The 22,191-nt window shown below is 39.3% G+C and overlaps 1 protein-coding gene across 5 annotated transcripts in view; it reads left to right on the top strand.

Moving 5' to 3' along the window:
* Window positions 1-22,191, top strand: part of sbno2b (strawberry notch homolog 2b) — a 147,224-nt gene that overhangs the window by 64,806 nt on the left and 60,227 nt on the right. The window contains exon 1 of one of the 5 annotated variants that reach the window (XM_057842275.1): window positions 920-7,747. The exons of the other annotated variants lie outside the window; for them this stretch is intronic. Within the exon in view, the coding sequence (XP_057698258.1) occupies window positions 7,688-7,747 (60 nt within the window). The 5' untranslated portion in view covers window positions 920-7,687. Of the gene's footprint in view, window positions 1-919; window positions 7,748-22,191 lie in introns of those variants that run through there. 5 annotated transcript variants of the gene reach the window in all.

Raw genomic sequence — 22,191 nt, 5'->3', positions numbered from 1 at the left:
CGCAGACCCAGTTTTCTGACACTACACCCTACATTCTGCCCCAAGACATTTTGATAGTCTCCATATTTCATGACTCCTTGCACACCGTCAAGGCACCCAGTGCCAGAGGCAGCAAAACAACCCCAAAACATTATTGGACCTCCACCATGTTTGACTATAGGCACTGTGTTCTTTTCTTTTTAGGCCTCATTCTTTTTTCTGGCACTGGGCACTGGTCTACAACCAATTGTTGTTGCTATTTGAGGTATATTTTGGGTCAATGTCCTGTTGGAACACCCATGACTTGCCCAAAACATTTTGATAGTCTCCATATTTCATGACTCCTTGCATACTGTCAAGGGACCCAAGTGTTTTTTCCAATATCGTCCAGCCCTAGTCCCTAATAAAAGGTCATTTCAGCAATGACACTTAGGCTAGGTTCAGACCGCAAGTTTAATACCCAATCTGATTTTTTCGGGTTTTTCCAACTCGAGTATAGCATTAAATTGACGGTCTGAACGGGACAAGTCGCATAGAATAGAATAAAATAGAATAGAATAGAATAGAACTTTATTGTCATTTTGAGCAAAACATTGTCAACAATGAAATTTGACTTGGCTCTCCAGTATAAAAAATATGCATTGAAAATAAATAGGAAAATATATATACTGTAGAGCAGGGTTAGCCAACGTTGGTTCTCGAGGGCCCCTATCCAGCTTGTTTTTCCATGTCTCCCTCCTCCAACACACCTGAATCAAATAATCAGGATCGTTATCAGGCTCCTGTAGAGCTTACTGATGAGCTGATCATTTGATTCAGGTGTTTTAAAGGAGGGAGACATGGAAAACAAGCTGGATAGGGGCCCTCGAGGACCAGAGTTGGCTACCCTGCTCTAGGCAATAAGTGAGAAATTATAGCCTGCTTGGACTGAAATACTGCAAGTGCAACACAGGAATAGTGCAATACGGTCCTGAAATTAGCAGCGTCATTTGTATAAAGACAAGAATTAAAAAATTCTATGGACCACTTTAAATCCGATTTGGGTCACTTCCGTATTTGGTTTAAATCTGATCTGGGCCACATTTTTCAATGACGGCGGCCTGAACTGTCAAGTCTCCCAAATCGGAATACAAGCAGCAATTATGTCAGCAAAGAGCGAGAGCGGCAGGCAGGACGGCATTAGCGTTAGTGCCTAGCTTGAACTCGGCTTTTAAGTAGGAGGTGGGCTTAAGCATAGTCATAAAAAAATAAAATGAAGAAAAGGATAAGTCTAATAATGCTCGGTTTTCTTTCTGAGCAAATAAGCAATATATTAGTATTGCTTACATGGATGAGTCGGGGCAAACTAGCGCACACATATAAGGCTTATGTGTGTACGTCACGCACACACAGTGCTTGCATGTGTTCTATCAATCCATATAAACTTTGAATATAAGATTAAAAAGTGATTATGATTTTCACCTGAGCAACCCCCTTCGCTCCCAGCCGTTTTACTGGATTTTGACTGATTTTGCAAGGCCCACAGAAAATTCTGTGCTATAATAAACATGGAGCACACTAAAAGAAAGATTAGACTCTCTTCTTTCAGCAGGAAAAAAAAAGTAAGTTCATATATTTTTCCATTCTTTAGATATCAGCATTAGAAAATAGCTTAGTTTGAGCAATGTTCCAGTTTCTGATGAAAAAACAGAGAAATTGAGCTTTTTGGAAAAGCATACATTTCAAACATAACTTTGACTTTAACACAGGTATTTTTTGCTTTTGTGACATCCCAAACATCTGAATAATGTTTTCCTTCTACAAAATAACATAAACAACAAGACAAATAGAGCTTTTGATAGCAAAGTAACAATTTATTTACACATAACTAACTAAGAGTTGACGCTGTTGTGACCGCGGCTGTATCGGCAGACGGGGTAAACTTTTCCCTCATCACCGCCTGTCTGTCTCATCAAGATAGATTTTTTTTTTATCTTTCTTTTGTATTGACCACTACCTCATAACATAATTCACCTAGGGAACTTGTGTGGAGCATGTGCCTTGTGTTTACATCGTTCTCCACATTTTTCTCACGTTTCTTACTTCTTCCAACTTCCATTTCCTGACTATTTCTCTTCATTCATTTCCTTTCATGGTCCGATATGAAGTCTTCCCAAATGCGCTACTGCCCTCCAGTGGCCAGTTTTATTGCTTTAAAATGGATTTTGAGCGTTTGCTTTGGAGCGAACTTGCATCAGAACCTAGAGATATTTTGTGTGAAAAAAAAAAAAAAACGTAAAAGGCATATAAATACATTTTTGGGACACTGAAACAATTAGAACGTATTTATACATTTTTGGGAGCAAATGAGTTAATGTCTGTTATTTGTGCCTTCTTTTTAGAAATCAAAATACGATCACCCTGGAATGACGTATAGCCAGCATGTGTAGTGATTTGTTTTGATGCTTCTGTGCATGTGGGTCAGTCTGCTAAGCGCGTGTGGGGCTGTGAATTAGTGCGCGTGCGTAATACTTGAACGGGCTCAATGGGCAAAGGCTGTTTGAACAGGCTCGCTAAAAAACAGATGTGACAAAAAAACGGAATTGTGCATTAAGACCTGCAGTATGAACCTAGCCTTAGTTGGTTTGGATTGACTCTTCCATGCTGTGTCCAGGGTTTGTTGAGTCACTAAAGAATTTCCCTGCCCACAACGTGGTATTTGCAAAGTTTTCAGAAGTGGGAGGGCTCTATGGGTCCCCTTTTCCACTGTCCAGACTGTCAGCTGAAGTCTGTTTTTATTTTGTGGCATTAAGGAAACATACTAATGTGATGGATTAGCAGAGAAGGGATTTGGTGACAGCTGTCTCGGGAGCACTTTTGCAGAATTTCTTCAGTCTTATGTTTACAGTATAACTAATGAGGAGGAATAAAGTTGAGTCAGTTGACTACTCGGAATTAAACACAAAATTAAAGTTGGCGAGTTATAGCAGCACACCAAGTGATTGAGCACCACATGTCTTCCAGTGTGGTTCAACAGAAAAAGCAGAGCTCTGTATCAGGCTTAGAGGCTCGGCATACAATGTGCTGTCCTGCATTATTATTTGTTGAGCCACAAAAACATGGTGTGATTGGCAAGGATGAAGCCGGTTGCCACAAATACAGACGATAATCAAGGAAACTGGATTTTTGTAAGAGGGTTTTGACAATTATCAAACACACATCTGTCCTTTGTCTGTTTTTGTGTATTTTTGATTGGCTGGTACATTTACTAAAATGCAATGTATTTTACTGGCATTGATTATTTTTTGTTGTAATTGGCCAAAAGTCAGCCACTAGAAAAAGTTACAGAACTTTATTTTAGTTTTATAATCAAGTGATTGACGACACGTCTCAATATTTTTATGACTCTTAGGATGCTGCACCAGGGAACAGCTTGCGTCCTATTTCTTACTTTAGCCTGCAAAGCTAAAGGTTTGCATTTGAGTGCTGATGATTCACAGAAACAAGCCTCTCTGGTGCCACTTTGCTTACTACAGATCGCACACACAATTCCAGATGCACGCACACACATTCGACAGAGGATTCCCACTTATGATGACACCATGGACAGGCGCCACTCTGTCTATGAGAGTCTTTTCTCCATTTCAGTCTCACAAAGATGGACATTACAGTATATTATCCTGACGTGATATCATAGATTCCTGGAACCCGGGGTGCAAATGGACCCCATTTGTCTCACCATCGATGCAGGCAAATGGCGTTGTTTCACTGACTCTCCCAATGTTGTTTCACGAAAAACCTGATTTGTTAGTGCTGTTCGATCAGATTGTTAGGTAATTATTTTGTCAATGCATAATAATGTTGTTTTTTTTCCCCAATGCCCGCTTTGAATTCCAGTAAATGAACGTCCGTTAGAATAAAACTGCACGTTATATGGCGGAAAACACAGACAAGACTGAAAAAGCAGTTTCTGCTCTTGCACTCTTGAAAAGAAACTGCTGTATTTTAAGTCAAAACAACGTTTGTGTTTGATAGAACAATATGTCTATATGCTGCCATAGCAGTTTCATGGCGCGTGAAGCCCCCGAACTATTTTTAATTTGTCCGTTTTACCCTGAAAACCCCTGTTTACAGACGTCGCGCAACCGCTTTTGTTTTAACCCAGCCATTAAAACTAAAGTAATTAATTATATTTATTATTCAAAATGTCTGTCATTTTTAACTTAGAATCATTAATTGATGTCTACTATTTCGTTTCAAAAGAAAAAAAGACTTTTAAAAATTATTCACTCGCATATTTTAAACTTTTAAACAAATGACCTCACAATGAAAAAAATGCCGTCTGTAAAAAAGTCACGGATATCTACCTCATAACTATCGCTTAATAGTATTTTTTTTGTTACTGTCGTACTTTCTCCGATGTGTTAGATGATAAATAATCGATCCAAAAAGAGAAAAAAAGAGGGGAAAAAAAAAAACTTTAAAGGGGTAAATATATGAAAAAGAAAATCTCAACCACTCCTTTGATGTCTGCGATTTCTGCATCGCGACCGTTGTTATATTGCTATGTTTCACCCATTAAAATACCCCCAAAATCCAGCTGTGGGCATTCACGACTGTGTCTTGACACTCAGTGATACATGCTACATGGAGTTTTTGGATCGAAACAAGGTAAGTGTGTGATAATATCTCGTTAAAGTCGTGGCGTCTGTAATTCTGCTCTCGCGTGCTCTCGCCTCCAGATAGGGTTTTGCTGTTTAAACATTTTTTTTCTAAATGCCACCCTGTTCAAAATATTTCTTCCCCCAGAAAATTGAGATTTTAAGCTTTCCAACGATGTATCACACATGCATATCGGACAATTTTGAAATTTGGCCAAATTGGGGGTCTCAGAGCGGAACTTCAAGTCACCTGAGTGTTTTCCGCCATATACACTTGAATAGATGTTCTGCCCCAAAATAAAATCAGTAAATGCATATTTTCAACGTTTTACATGAACGTGGCAAAGTGATGTCATAAAAACTACTATTATGCCATCAAAAGCACTTTCTGGCCAGTTAACGTCTAAGCGACTGTTCTGCATAATTTCATTCACACAATCAGCTTGTTTTCTCAGCTTTTTGGTCAGGAACCAGTGCGTTTTTGCTTGTTTCTTATTATTTGCGTGATACCTAAAGATTAGACTCTGATGAAAGGAGAGATACAGTAAATCATCAAATTGTTCTAAAAGGCTGCCAAAATGGTGAACCGAATGTGTTAATATTGAATGTAGGTTGCCTTCCAAGCGGTTGAAATTTCAAACCAGTTGTTCCTGTTTTAAAGGGTATTACAACACCTGGGGAAATGCTAATATTCTATCATTTATCCATAAACGCATACCTTTTGGATTCCTATCATGCCACTTCGTGTAATTACACACATCGCAACACCAAGAAAATGATAGAAATTTGGATCAATTGTGAAGCTAAAAGGACCCACCCCCGAGATCCCGGAAATCTAGCATATTGTGTGCGTGACGTCACTACAAGGAAACAACCGGCTCAGTGATTAGTACTGAATGGCGGCGATGATGGTGAACAATTTTATTTCTAGTTGCAGCGACGAATCCGACGTAACGACATTCTTCTAATGGTGACGAGTAGAGTTATGAACCTTTCTTTGGTGTTTTGGGTTATCAGTTTGAGCCCAAACGAAAGCCAATGCAGCCTAATGAAAGGATCATTGAGGGGAGCAATCACACTGATGCAACACCGGCAACATATCGTGTGGGAAACACTGAATGGTTTGTTTTGCATTTCTTTTTGTGAAGCTGATACACCGTGACCGCAAAATAAAGTAATGTATAGAATAATTATCATTTATTGTGTCATCATAGGTTTTCGCTCTGCCAACAGACACAAATATGAATGGGATTAGAGGATTTGTCCTATATATTTTACGAGCGATAAGACCCTCGTGAGGAATAAGCGGCATGGAAAATGAATGAATGAATTTATACACGTGTCCAGTCCTATATCCAATGCATGTTATGTTTTTTATTATAAAAGAGTACTCACTCTGGCCATTTCGAGCTTGGCTGCTCCGCTCCTTTGGTTACCCTGGGGTGGTCTCATCAGAGCCAGTCATCGTCCTCTTTCTTGATATCTCGGGACATTTAGGTGGCTGCGCGTGTATGGTGGGCACCGCATCTGCTTTCATCAGCAATTTCTTAGCAAAATCTGATTTCATTTGTCCATAGTTCGAATAGCTTTCAGGTGTAAAATGCGCACCACACAAAACCGTGCCGGCGACTGGGTCTGCAAAATTAGCCCTCTTAGCACGGACGAACTTTACTCATTGTCTGCGTAGTCCTGCTCTTTTTCTCGCGTTTGGGAACTCATGGGTACTACATTGCGACAAATGGCTGTTTGTACACCACATAGCATGACAGATTTGAACCATTTTAGCGATTTTTTTTTTGGATAAAACACAAACGCAACTCTCTAGTCGATAAACAACGATGGCACCTGCCACGACCTTTTGTTTCCTTGATGTGACGTCTCCGCCCCATTCGGCTGTTTCCGGAATACTTTCGGTAATGTGCGTAATTTTCGATCTATTTTCAATAATTGCTCATGATTGTGATTTATTTTTTTGTTAACTTTATTAATATTTGTTATCTTGCCACATAATGGTTCTATTGATATCTCACAGCCCCTTAGTATTATAATACCCTTTAACTAATTTACAGATACATTGTACACAATGTAAATTCCATCACAAAGCCCTTAGCAACGCATTCACTGCCATTAACAGCAATTCACATCAGATTTATTTTAAATGGGAGGCCTAACGGTGGTTGTTCACGACCAGCCACTCCCATTTTAAATGGATTGAACGTCTGTTGCTGTGAATGACACTGACACATGATCATTCACTATCAGCCCTACCAGTTCAAATACATGGCAGTTCAATGGCAGCCAACAAATTAGCTCTACAGGTAATGTACTTTAGCTTACACTCTCAACTGTCCTACAAGTATGAAAGGAAGCCACAATGTGGTGTCAAGAATTCTCGCCTAAATAAAATGATTTAACACAACTACTCTCAAATACTCAATGACAAATGCTCTCAGTTGTGAGCGTTAGCAAGAAAAAATGAGACCCGAATGAATTCAGAGCAGCAACTGGGCAGCGCATTAGTTTTCTAAATATAATAATCATTAGAGACAAAAAAAGGTGGAGCAGGCCCATTAAATATAGCAGCACCCAGCGGAGTGCAAGGAGTGGCCAGGTTCAGAGCGCAATTCTGTTTACACTACAAATGCGGTTGAGTTACACCATGTACAGTAAAATGGGTCTGACTGCCGGTAAGTGTAGTCACTTACCAACAAAAGCATCATTTCCTGAAAGCTCCTCCTCCGCTACTCCCTCCACTGCCCTCCCCTCCTTGCTCACTCACTCTCTCTCAGGCACCTCTTTGAGGAACTATTAGTGCACAACCACTATGACTTATCATTCAACGCCAATACCATAGCGGCCTTGGGTAGAGCTCATTGAGCTGAGCGTCACCTCCAGCATAGGCAGATGTGTTGTGTTCATGTAGAGAAGAGCCGGGAAAGGGCTGAGACGGTCCCACTGGCTGTAAGGTGAATAGAAACCCATGGATCAAGGAGTTGAACTCAGGTGAACCAGAAGTGTGTTTGAGTGTGTGTGTCTATCCCCCTCCCCTTCAAGCAGCGATTGGACTCATGTCGCTCATGCAGTTCTGGACTAAATTGTATTCACAGCTGGGACGGCCACTTCCAAAGGTACTTGTACTATTTACTTGATTTCCTTTGAAGTCCTCGAGCTGAATTTTCATTATCGTGGGTCAGAAACCAAAATGAGTTAATCAACTCACCTAAAAGAATGCCATAATGTGTTTAATTTGAAAAATCAGGGGTCAAAATCAGTGATGGTGACAATGTAGTGTGTTGATTGGCAATTTGTTTTTCAAAGAGGCCACTAGAGAAACGGCTGTTTAGGGCCGTACCAGTATGCATACTTCAAAAGTGTTGCATTTGAATGATTAAGCCATTAAATTGACTCGGTTCTACTTTTGCGGATGATAAATATTTTAAAAAGTCTTAAAGAAAATAATTAGCTGTCTTTAAACCCTCCAACTGCTGGCTCACATTGGCCTTCCTAGTCGGGACTCCAAAATAATTTGTTAGCTGAAGAAGATAGATTCTCAATTGAGATTCAATGAGGAATATTATCAGCTGCTTGCAATGCACATCTTATTAAGAGATGGGAACTTTATACCCTTAGTACATTGTCATAGTAAAAACATTTCCGTTCCTATGATCATCCTACTCTTCCTTCCGTTGTCTTTCACTGGAACTGTTGGTTGTTAATGAAGCTTCCATCATTAAGCACAAATGCAATATTTGGTTTTAATCCAAAACAATGCAAGAAATAATATGGTTAATAAGTTTTTTAACTTATTGCCTGCCATTGACAACGAAAAACGAATAATTCATTTAAACTGAAAGGACTGCCTGGGAATGCTCATTTCAGTAACATTGACTGCGCTAGATGTCCAGTCCGTTTTTCAAATGATCGGTGTCAGCCCTTCCAGTCAAAATGGATTGGATGTCTAGCACTTTCAAAAGATGCTAATGAGTTAAGTTGACTATTGAGTCAAATCTGACTCCATACGTCACCCAATGTGCTTGTCATCCGCAGCCAAGCACTTACGGTCATGGATTCTATTCCGGTAAAAGTAACAACCTGATATCGTACCTTGCTAAGAAGCACTCCTTTGTCCATTTGTTTTGCAGTTTTTGGGTTGACCATTGACGCAATACCCTGCACGTAGCCCAGTGCTCCATTCATGACAAATGATTCCCTGTCTCACGTATATTCCAGGAAAAGCTAGAACACAATATCATGTCATTTCCTTGTCTGTGTAGTTTCCCTTTGCAATGTCAGCATCTTTGTCCTAACATCATTAATTACTCTGTCTTTGGTCTTGAGTAATTTCTGCAGTATTTCATACGTTGCGATTTTGTTAAGAGGAAATTTGTAGGAAGAATGAAGACAAGGCAGGTCTCTCCAGTTCCTGGTTTTCTAGTTAAACGTCAACCATGACCTCTGCATGTAGCTTACTGGAAGTGAATAAACAACAATGGTGGTGATGAGTAGTGAACCAGTGACAAATGCCATGGGGAGGGGCATGAAGGAGCAATGTCATTTGCTTAATGTTAAAGACATTTAAATGTGTAAGGTTACCAACAAAAAGATCATGGCGTCTCTTTTTAGGGTCTTTCCATTGTCTAGTTCTCTTTTCATGAGCGATTCCAACTCGCCTATCACGTGAACCCAAATGGCATGTGTTTATACCCATGTGCTCTGTGGCACTTTTTATGTCATTGCGTTTCACAAGAGTTGATCTCGAGATGCATGTGACACCTTTTCTACACGGGATTCAAACGAAAGGAAAATGATTGAGAAATGCCCCGTGGATTGCCAGCTCATTGTCATCGCATCCATAGATGACTTCCCTTGGCAACAACTAAATTGCAAAGATGGGATCCTTTCTTGCTTATTTTCACAAATCATGTTTAATGGGATTATCTTGTCTCTCCTTGCAAAAAGGTTCTTGTCTTTTACATGTTTCATTTGAGTTAACTTCAAACCTGTTGTACATGGAGCAACATAGAAATGACCTTATGAACTGTTGCACAATGTTCTTGATTCAGCAGCTAGTTTTAATCATTGGCTGACTTTATTGAGTATATTATATATGCAAACGTTTTGCGGCACAGAAAATTTATTGACAGACACAGCTAATGACCCAAGTCACCCAACCTTAAAAAATATTACATGCTGTGCTGCATGCGGGTCGAACACTTAATCATTAGGCATAACAATTAAATTACCTGGTTCGATATAGCAATTGGTTTAGAACTAATATGCCATAATTTTCGGACTATTAGGCACACCTGACTATAAGCCGCTACGCACCAAATAAGCAACAAAAACGGCATTTTGTTCATAAATAAGCCGCACTGGACTACAAGCCGCAGCTGTCCTCCCTGTATTATGGGATATTCACACCAAAATGTATTAATCGATAACACTTTATTTGACAGCTGCATCATATGACTGTCATAAGATCAAATGAACCACCATGAAGCTTTGAACCAATTGGCTGCAAAGCTTCATTGCTTCAAGAAGCTTCATTTGGCCATCACTGCTCACTTCGGGGAGGCAGTCAAACTCTGCTGCCACCTGCTGTCAATACTGTTACTGTCCCGCATTCCTCTTAGCATGCATTACAGCGCTCCAGATGTAAATAACAATCAAAATTTGTTATGTGCTTATTATATCTTCAATTGCTGTTCCAGTTGTTTCTTGAAATACTAGATTATGGTAACTGGTAACACTTTTTTGAAAGAGGCGCCATAAGACTGTCATATGACAATCATAATTATGACACTGTCATGTGCATTAACGAATTCTTATAAAAGATGTCATTTAGTGTGATTTCGCAAATTATCTCACTTTTAAAAGGATGTAAAATATCCGAGCTGGACATAAATTTGACGGATGACACCTAATGACATCTGTAATAAGCGTTCAGTAATGCACATGATAATGTCATGCCATAATCATTATGGCTTTATGACAGTCTTATGACGCTGCTGTCAAAGTGTTACCTATTAACAAAAAAAAAAAATCAATAAATTAGCCGCACTGGACTGAAGGATTGAAAATGAAGGAAAAAAGTCGTGGCTTATAGTCCGAAAATTACGTTAAACAAAATCATCTGTTGACAAAATACACCTACAATTCAGTGTTACCATGAATAGGTCGGTCAATATTGTTAACAGTCGGTCAATATTGTTAACAGCCTTTCAGGATAGATACACTTTGTTGCACTGTTGCTTGTTTCTTCACTTTGTCTCCTGCTGAATTTTCTTTGATAATCCCGCTATGTTTCTGTGATTCAGTTAAAAGTAATACACTATACGTTCACATAGGCGGTCCCTTTGTATATTGCGGCATTGCTTGTTATGTGGCAGGCCCTTGATTATTTCATAATCGGTACAAACATTTTTAGAGGGGGAGTTAGCTGAATGCTGCCTGTTGCCTGCTTTATTCAGCAGGGCAAATTTACGTGAAGACCATCGAGGAAACTGTTCAGTTTAATTATTTGAGGACTTTAAATGCACCTTTGCATCAGTGGATTATTATTGTCTGAATGCTTGGTTGCTAGTAAAATGTGTGTATGTACTATACAGTTGTCATTGCTTATTATATACCGTATGTAGTGCTTCATGAAGCATTTTGATTGTAAAAAAACTTTTTTCCTACTTTGGCTTCTAGATTTGTAACCGTATAATCTGATTTAGCTGTTTTCAGAATCATGCCAATATTATGATTTCATGCTCTAGGCTATATGCAAGGGCAGTTTTCGAACTTCCCAGATTTAGTTTGTGAACTTACACATGGAAGCCGCCAGTCAAGTTGTGTTGACTGGTTGGACAAGGTCAACAGCTGAGCCCGAAATATGGCTTGTTTCACTCTGCTGAGTACTAACGGAAGGTGATGTCATCATCCTGAGTTTGTCTGCTTCACTCACACACCGCTTAGATATTGACATGCAGCAAACAGCATCGTCCTTACTGACAGTGCAAGTACACGGTCCTCTCTCTGCTATGGAACTTGGTCGGAAGACGAACCCAAGATTAACAATAAGGAAAAAATGGGAGGATTAGGGATGGGCAAATAGGACATTTAAAAGATTTGGGAATGATGACGTAATTTGTGTTTGGCTTGTCTGCCATGGAAAAGCACCCAAACCTCCATTATGTAGGTGGGGGAAGCCCTAAGCGTGGCCCTTCTTGTATGTACTTTGAATTTTCACCACAATGTGGCTAGTGAAGAAATACCACAGTTCTGCCTACTTGCATTTTCATCAGTGCAGATGTATTACAGATCTAGCTGGCAGGAAATCAAAACCAAATTTACTTGGGATCCCTCAGTAAACAGTGTAGCTTTTGATTGTCCATATGCATAACAATCCTGCTCTTTCACTTCTTTTATTCACTCTTCCCAGATTCTGCATGTCGTCTTGTTCTCGCGGACTACTTTTGTTATATTTAATCCTTACTGTCAGCCTTTTTGTTTACCTCTTTGTCATTCAACGTCTTGCTAGTTTAACATTGTACTTGTGAATGGTCTGAACCCTGTTTGCAGAGAAATGCTGTGAAATTGCCGCACAGAACTGTAAGAACTAAGGGTGTAACGGTACATGTATTTGTATTAAACCATTTTGGTACGTGGTGCTCGGTTTGGAACGGAGGCGTACCGAACGAGTTTCTGACGTAATGTAACCCTTACTTTTCGAGGCTGTGAGTCGATCGGGTTACAGTCTCTTTGTGTAGATTATATGCACTCCGTCTTCTCTACTATAATGAGGACCAACACGGTAGGACAGTATAACCCAGAAACGTCAATGCCCGCGTTTCACTGTGTTCTCGCCACCGCTAGCTAGGATCGGGCAGACTGGAAGTCACTCATGTAAAAATACGGTGGATCCGTTCGATTTTCAAACTAATATGCAATCGTAACCCACTTTTTGAGTCCATCAGCTTTCTTGAGTGGTAGATCGGGGCACAGTTGACTTGTCTTTGTTGATTTACTGCTGTCTTCTCTGCTATCATAATAACCAACACAGCCCCGTGTTCAATACAAAACCCTCCTACCACAACAAAACAAGTAGGAACTAATATTGACATAGGAACTAAAGTTATACAACATAAAATATACAACATAAATAAATAGTACATCACATTTGTAAAATATAAACACATAATAAAATAAATAATAGCCCATTTAAATAAAATAAACTGAAATGAGCTAAAACACCTGTGATTAAATAATAAGAATAATACACAGATCCTGCTTACACAATTGAAATTATTAATTTCGGTGTGGCGCTTTAATTTGAGAAAATCCACCAATAAAGCTTTTGAAAACCGTTCATAAGAAAAAAAATGTTTCATTGAGGCATTTCATTTGTAAAATACTTGTTAAAATCTTTGTCATTGGGATTGCTTTTCTCTTTAGCACAGGACTTCTTTTTTTCTTCTTTCTTTCAGAAAGAAAGCTGACCAATATGCAGGGTCTGAAAGGCAAATTGTTGTTGGATTATCTTTAAATACCCGCTACTTTTTGAGCAGAATTCTAGCTTTGTATAGGCTAATGTTCCTATTGTTGGAAGCACAAAGGTGTGTAATAAACAACTAGCACATTTATATTTTGCATTTTGTTTTCTTACTGTACCAAAAATGAACCGAACTGTGACCTCAAAACCGAGGTACGTACCGAACTGAGATTTTTGTGTACGGTTACACCCCTAATAAGAATGTATATTTATCCATATAATAAGGTTTATAAACCAGTTAAGGTAGGATACGCACACAACTGTATGTTTGCCTTTACACAGTGACACGGCACCTCATAGGGTTATTGGTTCTCGAGTTATTTCTTTCTGGGAGGGAAAATGAGTGTCAGGTGTTACATTTCACACGTGGCATTCCCTTACGCATTGGTGTCACCGCTTCACTGTTCCGCGTCTGATACTACCTCCAAAGGAATCGAACATCTGTGTCTGCTGCAGAGCAGTGACAAGGGATTTTTTTCCCCCTTTGGTCACTGTTCTGTGTACAATTGATATTTAGTCTAATCTCCTTTTCAAATACCAGGTCTGTGGGGGGGGGGGGCATTGATAAAAAATTTAAAATGTTTTCCCACCATTATTGTGGCCTAAACTTTGCAACTCAATTGAAAGAAAATTGTAATCCGATGTAACCAAGGTGGAACTTTTTGGTCATAGTTAAAAAGGGTACATTTGAGAGTAGGGGTGTGACAAAATATGGAAATGGTGATATATCGTGATACTTTGTGTCCCAAAAGGTTAACGATACGCTCATGCCAACATTCTAGATATCGTTTTTAAAATGATTTAAAAAATATTAATAATAATAATAATAAAGAACCAAGAAGTTGCTACCAAATTCTCCCACCATAATAGTGTCTCAACTAACTCTATGGCTGCCATTGACGGCCCTCGACGCCCAATCCACTGGGACTGGGAAGGGCGAATGAACGTTCGTTCGAAATCAGTGCATTCACAGTCACTGTTTCCAATTTTCTAAGCCTTTACAGGTCACTTCCTGTTCTGTCACCCAAAATCAACAGAAAGTGACTCTTACAACACCCAAAAGTCAACACGAAGTAACCCATAAAATGCCCCAAAATCAACAGGAGGTGACTGAAAATCAAAAGGTAATGACCCAAAAAATGGCCCAAAATTACATTGTTGCCTGGCATTGACTGCCACTGACAGCCATAGAAGTGGGAGGGGCCAGTTTGAAGAGGGAGGAGTTTATTCACTGCCATCCTCCTAATTCAACCTGTTGTTACCTCACGATACAATACGATTTGCGATACAAAGTTCACAATGACGATGATCTGACGATAGGGCGATACAACGATCATCGATACATTGGTTAGGAAATCATTCTATGATATTCCACAAACAACTAATAAACAGAAAAACAAGCTTCTGCTGGGAATTGGAATGAGATTAGCACTAGTAGACGTCCAATCTATTTGAACTGGGAGGGTGGCAGCGAATGAACATTCGTTCATTCGGTGCCATCCCTCCCACTTTAAACGGATGGAAAGTCTATGGCGGTCAGTGGCAGCCAATGCCAGGCAATGAGGTAATTTTGGGCCGTACAAGGTCATTTGCCTGTTGATTTTCAGTTACTTCCTGTTGATTTTAGGGTATTTTATGGGTCACTTCCTGTTTATTTTGAGTTACAGAACAGGAAGTGACCTGGGAATCATCCAAATGAATAGGCAATGACTCAAACTTAACAGGAAATGACCTGTAAATTAACTGCAAGTGACCTGTTAATGCCCCGAAAATCAGACAGAATGACTGCGAATGCTCTGGTTTCGAATTAGTGCTGCAACGATGAATCGATTAACTCGAATATTCGATTAGAAAAAAAGATTCAAATTAAATTTTGCTGCTTCGAGTATTCTTTTAATTAAAGTGGCATTGTAATAGTTTGTTTTGAAAGTGTTTGCATTTATTTTGATTGATTTGAATGGATACACAGCCCTCTTGTCTACCTCATTTCACATGGCTGAATCCATCTGCTCCCTGTTAAGACCAACATAAGCGTTTGTTTGAGATAATGATTTTTTTGAATGCATTCCTAATTTAAAGGTATATTTAGCCATTTTTTGTGGGGATATGTGTGTGAGCCATTTGCAGTGTTGTTAATAACGGTGTTAGAATATAACAGCGTTACTAACAGCATTATTTTTGTTCAGTAGTGAGTAATCTAATTAATTACGTTTCTCATCTTTGCAACGCCGTTACCGTTACTGAGGATGGAAAGGCGTACGTTATTATGCGTTGCTATATTGGTTGAATGACACGATAAAAGTCTGAGGGAGACGGACTCACCGAGACGACAGAGCAGAGCAGGAGTGGGGAGGTGGCAAAAAAGTTGTGACGCCGAGCAAACGCGATGCTAGGTTGCTCCAATAATACCTAACTGTAGCCGGTAGCCTACAAACTACGCCCACATGATATGGTAGACATGGTAGATATCACATATATATATAGAACTAGATGCAAAATGACAGACTCGGGGGCGTTAGCAACATGTACAGTATAGGAACTTGATGCGTTAGTAAACAGCCGCCATCTTAAAGCAGTAGACTTCTTAGGAAGGCTCTGTTGTAGAGAACTTTCCTAGCGAACCTAAGTAACTTTTTATCTAAAATACTCCTAAATCGGAAAAATCTTGACTTGAATCCATCTTTAAATGATGAAACAGTTTTAAAACTTCCACATGTCAAAAGTAGACAGGAACTAGTGCAATAATGGGAGCAATTTTAACAACCTTCAACGGTTGATTCAGGGTAAAGGGTAAATTAGGGTAAAGAATTGGGCTCGGGCCAATTGTCCCCAAAACCTTTTACACTTCACATAGTGTGACCTAAGTTTTTTTTTTGTTTTTTTTTTCTTGAGGAAAAAAAAACATGAAAATGATCACCAGTTACTTTGCCAAGTAACTAATTACTCTTACATTTAGGTAACTGAATTACTAAAGCAATTTCTTTTTGGGAGAAGTAATTTGTAACTATAATTAATTACTTTTTTAAAGTAAGATTAACAACACTGGCCATTTGTTAAGAGCATTGTAAAAAAGCTTTAGCATTTTATAGCATTTAAGTTAGCGGACTTTTGCTTTGTAAGTTAGCCAATTGTTCTTTTGTTGTCCATAGATCCTCTTTTTTATATATACCGTGTGAGGCTCAGCTCAGGTATTTTAATTTTTTATGTTCCTTATCCGATGACTTGATTATTCGAACTAAATAGTTAATCAATTAATCGACTACTAAATTAATCGATAGCTGCAGCCCTATTTCGAATGAACGAACGTTTCCAGTCTAAATGGATTGGGCGTCGAGCACCGTCAATGGCAGCCTTAGAGTTACCTGAGACACTATTATGGTGGAAGATTTTGGTAGCAACTTGTTGGTTCCTTTTTTTTCTTTAAACATTGACACCTTTTTAAAATGATATCTCGATTCTTGGCAGGAGCGTATCGATAACCTTTTGGGCTACAAAGTATCACGATATATCACCATTTTGATATTTTGTCACACCCCTAGTATTCAAGCTGTTATTTAGCCAGTACGACATGCGTATGAATTACTCTTTATAGTGGAATATGCCGCGGATGATGCTAGACTCTGTAAAGAGTGAAAGATGGATAGATTCTAGGTCTACTAACGCTGCTATAGGATCTCTTTGCTCTGAACTTTGATACACACTTATATGTTTATGGTATGGCTTTGCTGGAACTTATAATGTGATAATCATTGACATTGCTGTTATATATGAGGAACACCAGCTGCAAGGATTCAAGACCGCCACAGATGATTACATTTTCATATTATATTAGTCAAGTGTTTTATGTTTGCTTTATTTATTTTTCCATGAACTAATTTCGCTTGTATCCCCTGTGTCAGACAGATAGCTAATGATATTCCTCATGTCATTCATCCCAATACACACGAGTGTTGTAATTTACAGCCTCTGCGTGCTGCGGAGCAACTGGCTTGTCACATTACGTTCATTTGATCAAAACATTGCCCAAACGCTGAAGGGGAAAAGAAGGCGTGTGACTGCGTTGGGAAACCAGGGGAAAAGTAGAACATGTGAAAGGCTACTATTGTTGAACAGCACATGGGTGGAGAAATGACAATAAAGCATGTGCTTTCACATGCCCTTCCATGAAAATGTACATTATATCCTGGAAGCAATTCTAAAAAGAAACACCTAAATAAATAAACGCGGTTTGGTGTTTTAAAACAAAGAAATTTGGATTCATAAGAGAGCGGCAGGATTAGTGGTTACATGGATGATTTGGCTGTGTGCTGCAGAAGGAGACAGATTAGCATCAGAGCAGTTGGAATTCAAGCCTTATCTCTGTATGGCAGGGCCTACTTTTGGGAATAGTAGATGAACAGCCCCAGGTACACGTCTGCCGCTGGACAAGTAACACTGCAGCCTCTGTTCCGCTCTGGTTGACAACTCGATTAGCATGGTGCTGAGCTTGGAGTTGTCTCGCTTAGCGCAAGCCCAACTAGCATTTCTCACATAATGCTGGGGAGTTATGATGGCACAAACCTACATTTCACCTAGAAGAGAATGAAAAATTGTTTTTGTTGTTTTTAAGTTAAATAATTAAGAGGGAGCAGTGTTTTCAATCTTACTTTTAAAAAGTACCGTAATTTCCCAAATATAACGTGCACTTTTTCCCCCCCAAATCAACTTGTAAAATCATGGTGCGCATTATAAAAGGGTACTTGGATGGAGACAGAAATATACATATATATATATATATATATATATATATATATATATATATATATATATATATATATATATATATAAAACGATTTTTTTTTTTATTGACACGGCCACGTTGTGTTGAAGAAACGTATGCGGCGGCCCGTTGCCGACCATTACGGTACGTGACGTCACCATTTTGTTTCGGTAATACTTCACTCTAATCGGCCGAATGATTTCGTTTGTGTTAAATTCAGCTTTTTTCACTCTTCATAAAGCACAGAATTTCGTTTCTTGAACTCATTTGAGTCAACGTTTATTGCAGCTCTGCAACTCGGACCATAACAAACGTAACAACAGACTTCCTGTGTGTGTCCGTCAACTATATCTGTCCCTAGGGAAACTCAAACCCAAAAAGCAATACTTCCTATTGTTACTGTCTTGTTGACAGCGATGAGCTCTCACGGATTTCCGACTTACGTTCTCACTTTCATTTTACCGTATCAATCCATGGAAGAAACATTTATTCATCATGATGAAACGAGCAAGTTATACAGTCGCCTTTAAAAGAAAAGTCACATCTGTTTTGTTTTCTCCTAGATTCTGGTAAGTTGGAGAAGTTGTCAAATCATATTATTACAGTAAATATTGTCAGTTTATGGTAATGTTTTGAACTACCAATGTGCTTTGCTTGTGCTTTGTTTCACCAGTCAGTAAAATGACATTTTTGTATCTGTACACGAGCTCTGTTTTCTTGTATTCTTCTATTTATTGGTGCTAAAATTTGGGTGCGCGTTATAAACTGGTACAATAATTTTCCCTAGATTTTACAAGTAAATTTGGGGTGCGCATTATACACGGGTGCGCCTTATATTCGGGAATTACGGTAATTTGTTACAAATTACTTCTCCCAAAAGTAATTGAATTAGTAACTGTTACCTCAACGATAGAGTAATTAATTACTCGGCAAAGTAACTGATGTTACTTTTCATGTTTTACGCTTTATTACATGATCAATTAATAACGTCTTTCACATCAAATATGTTTATACTAACTGATTGAATTGAACTGTCTTTTTCATTCCAAAAAAACATTTATTTTTTTATTTTTATTTTTTTATTTCACCTACGTAAGACTGTCATTGTATACAAACTTTAACTTTCAAATACTGTGAGAAAAAAAGCCTTTTTCCTGTTGTACCATGACTTGTGTGTACCGTCACACCCCTAACATATATAGATATATTTATTGGTTTGATTAATCGAATAACTCTCGTATTTGATTAGAAAAAAAGATTCAACTTAAATTTTGCTGCTTCGAGGATTCGTTTAATTAAAGTGGCGTTGTAATGGTTTGTTTTGAAAATGTTTGCATTTAGTTTTATTGATTTGGATGGATACACTGCCCTCTAGTCTGCCACATTTCACATGGCTGAATCCAGCTGCTCCCTGTTAAGACCAATATAAGCTAAGTTTTTGTTTGAGCTAATGTTTTTATAATGCATTTGCAATTTCGTTTATAGGTATATTTAGCCGTTTTTGTTGGAACCATAACCCAAACCATTTCTCATCTGACCAAAGCACACGGTCCCAGTTGAAGCCTGGGACCGTGTGTATTTTTGTGTGAAACCAAGATTGAGCTTTTTGGCAACAAACACTTTAAGTGGGTCTGGCGTGCCACGAAAGATGCGCATGCTGAAAAGCACCTCATACCCACTGTGAAGTATAGGGGTGGGTCAGTGATGCTGTGGGGCTGTTTTGCATGGCATCATGAATGCTTTGAAATACCAGGACATTTTAAATCAAAATCTGTTGCCCTCTGCCCGAAAGCTGAAGATGGGTCGTCACTGGGTCTTTCAGCAAGACAATGACCCTAAACGTATGGCCAAATTTACACAGAAATGGTTCACCAGACACAAAATCAAGCTCCTCCCATGGCCATCTCAGTCCCCAGACCTTGTTTTGTTGGCAAAAGGGGGTTGTACAAAGTATTAACACCAGGGGTGCTAATAATTGTGACACACATTATTTGATGTCAAATAATTTTTCTATGTGGGATTTTTTTCCCCACTGAATGAATGCACTTGTATTGAAGCTTGGATTTTTCTCTTTTTATCCGTTAAGGTCACATATTATTTGAATTTAAAAAAATATATATATATTTGAAGCTAAAAAACACATCTTTTTCAGGGGTGCCAATAATTATGGAGGGCACTGTATGTACACAATAAATGATGAAGTACACCAACCAAAAATAGGACATAAAGTGATAAAAAGCTGGCAGTGTTTGGCCGACTGTGTAACCGTTTTGGGTGGCCATTCGCTTCCAAAAACACACATACTTGTCTCGGCGGTTCTACCATTTTTTTATGGAATCTCCGACCTTGCCATTTGCCAATCTTTATAATGTCTTGACGAGACAATCGTAGAAGTTCTAGTACTTGCTCTTCGATGATACTCTCGTCAGCTTGGTCCATTTTTGCGTGTAGCAAAACAATGTTTAAAAATGGCGGTGATTTCGCGCTGAACCGAAAACAACAGTCTGAGCGGACCGATCACAGTCCATTTGCGACACGTCACTAAGGGGCGGCTCTGCGACACAAAGACGCAGTGACTGTGTTGTGGAGTGGCCTTGCGTTCGTATAGTGTCGGCGAAGACTCAAACCTTGGAATCCTGCCTCCAAAGTGGAAGAATTTGATTGCCGGGGGTTGAGGGGGGCTTTCTCTGCACATACGGCGTGCGCAGCGGTGCTACTAAGCATTAAAAACAGCAAATATGGCGGAACGTCGTCTTTAATTTACTGTTTTTATAATATTTCAAATTTAAATATGTTGAATGTTTCCATTTTTGTGCCTTTTTGAACAAAAGAAAATGCCATTGCTTGGAGTGGCCGGGCATGTTGTCATCCGGGCTGAGCAGGTCAAAGTGCATCATTCGCTGTCGCCTTGTAAATTTGCACTGTCCCCTCGGGCCTGGCATGAATACTACATCGTTTTCATGCGGAATTTTGACATTGTTCGAATGGAGACAGAACCTTTCGTCTTCTCGAAGAGTCACCATGTAAACTGCCCCTAAGTGTTGATGCGTCGACCAGTCAGAAAATTGAGGAGATGCACGTCAGGCTACGGCGAAGGGTCGTAAATCAGGTCTGCCTTGGTGGCGTAGTTCTGCCAAAGAAGCATAACTCAGCCTTAACTCAGTTATTAACAGACTGGAAGTGAATACAAAGTGAATTGTAAAGCACAGCCTTTAAATCCACCACACTATAAAAAGTAGCAAATTGGCATAATCGATCGAGCAATCCATTTGGGAAAAAAAAAGATAGTTGCAGGCCTACTTGAAACTAATATTATTGTTATTGGGGGTTTTGGTTATTTTAGGTTTTCACTATTTGTGAGAGGGCCCCAGTTCCTATTCCTCCTCAATATGACTTCACTGTACATGGTAAAAAAAAAATTAGATTGGTTTGAGTGATAGACTACTGAGTAGAGCGGCTGACACCTTCTCACAACTTAAAGTTGCGGTCATCCAATTTCTTAGACTTTTGTAGTGTGCTGTATTTCCCCTGAAAATGTGGCTTGAGCGTCTTAAAAAACAGAGGATGTAAATTCAGACAAAATGCAGAAATGTATCTTGTGGGGCACATGTTATCAGCCCACGACTTTGACTGAAGAGCCCCTCGAGTAAATGCGCTTTAGGTAAACAATGGCCTTTTCAGCACTGTTTGAGGAAACGTCCTGTTTTCCTCGATTAAAAATGACAGTGTGCTGCTTATCTGTGTATTTCCACTATGGCGCCTCTGCAAAATGAGGCCTTTGGTGACGAGGTGCCATTTTTTTTCTTTGGCTTGTTTACACATCTGTCACAGCCAGACCAGTCCTAGGGTGAAGTAGGGATAGTGAAGACACACATCTGATGAAAGAGGAGGTTGAAAGTTATGTGAAATGGATAGGTGGTGTTTTTCCCCCATTTTAAATCCAGGACATGCGCCCCCCATCACCCTTAAGGCAGCCAATCAGGGAACATGAGAACTCAGACGGTTGTTCATGCCTGATCTTGCCCCCAAGAAGTGAATATACACACACAAAGCCAGTCAATGCTAACAACGATGGTGGGGCTTCCACAAGGCAAGTCATTCCTATAACACCAGAGCACAAAAATAAAACTCATGTGTTTGTTTACCACCCTTGCCTGGCCCCATTCCCACACCATGCAGTCATATTCCCGTGGATCTTCCCTGCGTCTTGTCCTCTCTCGCCCCGTCAGACATGGTCCGCTTAACTTGTTGAGTAATATAAGGCGATAATTAGTCGA

This window comes from Corythoichthys intestinalis, chromosome 7 (assembly GCF_030265065.1).
Source record: "Corythoichthys intestinalis isolate RoL2023-P3 chromosome 7, ASM3026506v1, whole genome shotgun sequence".
NCBI classification, from domain to species: domain Eukaryota; kingdom Metazoa; phylum Chordata; class Actinopteri; order Syngnathiformes; family Syngnathidae; genus Corythoichthys; species Corythoichthys intestinalis.
The sequence above is the reverse complement of the archived record's forward strand: the minus strand, read 5'-3'. Positions and strand labels throughout refer to the sequence as shown.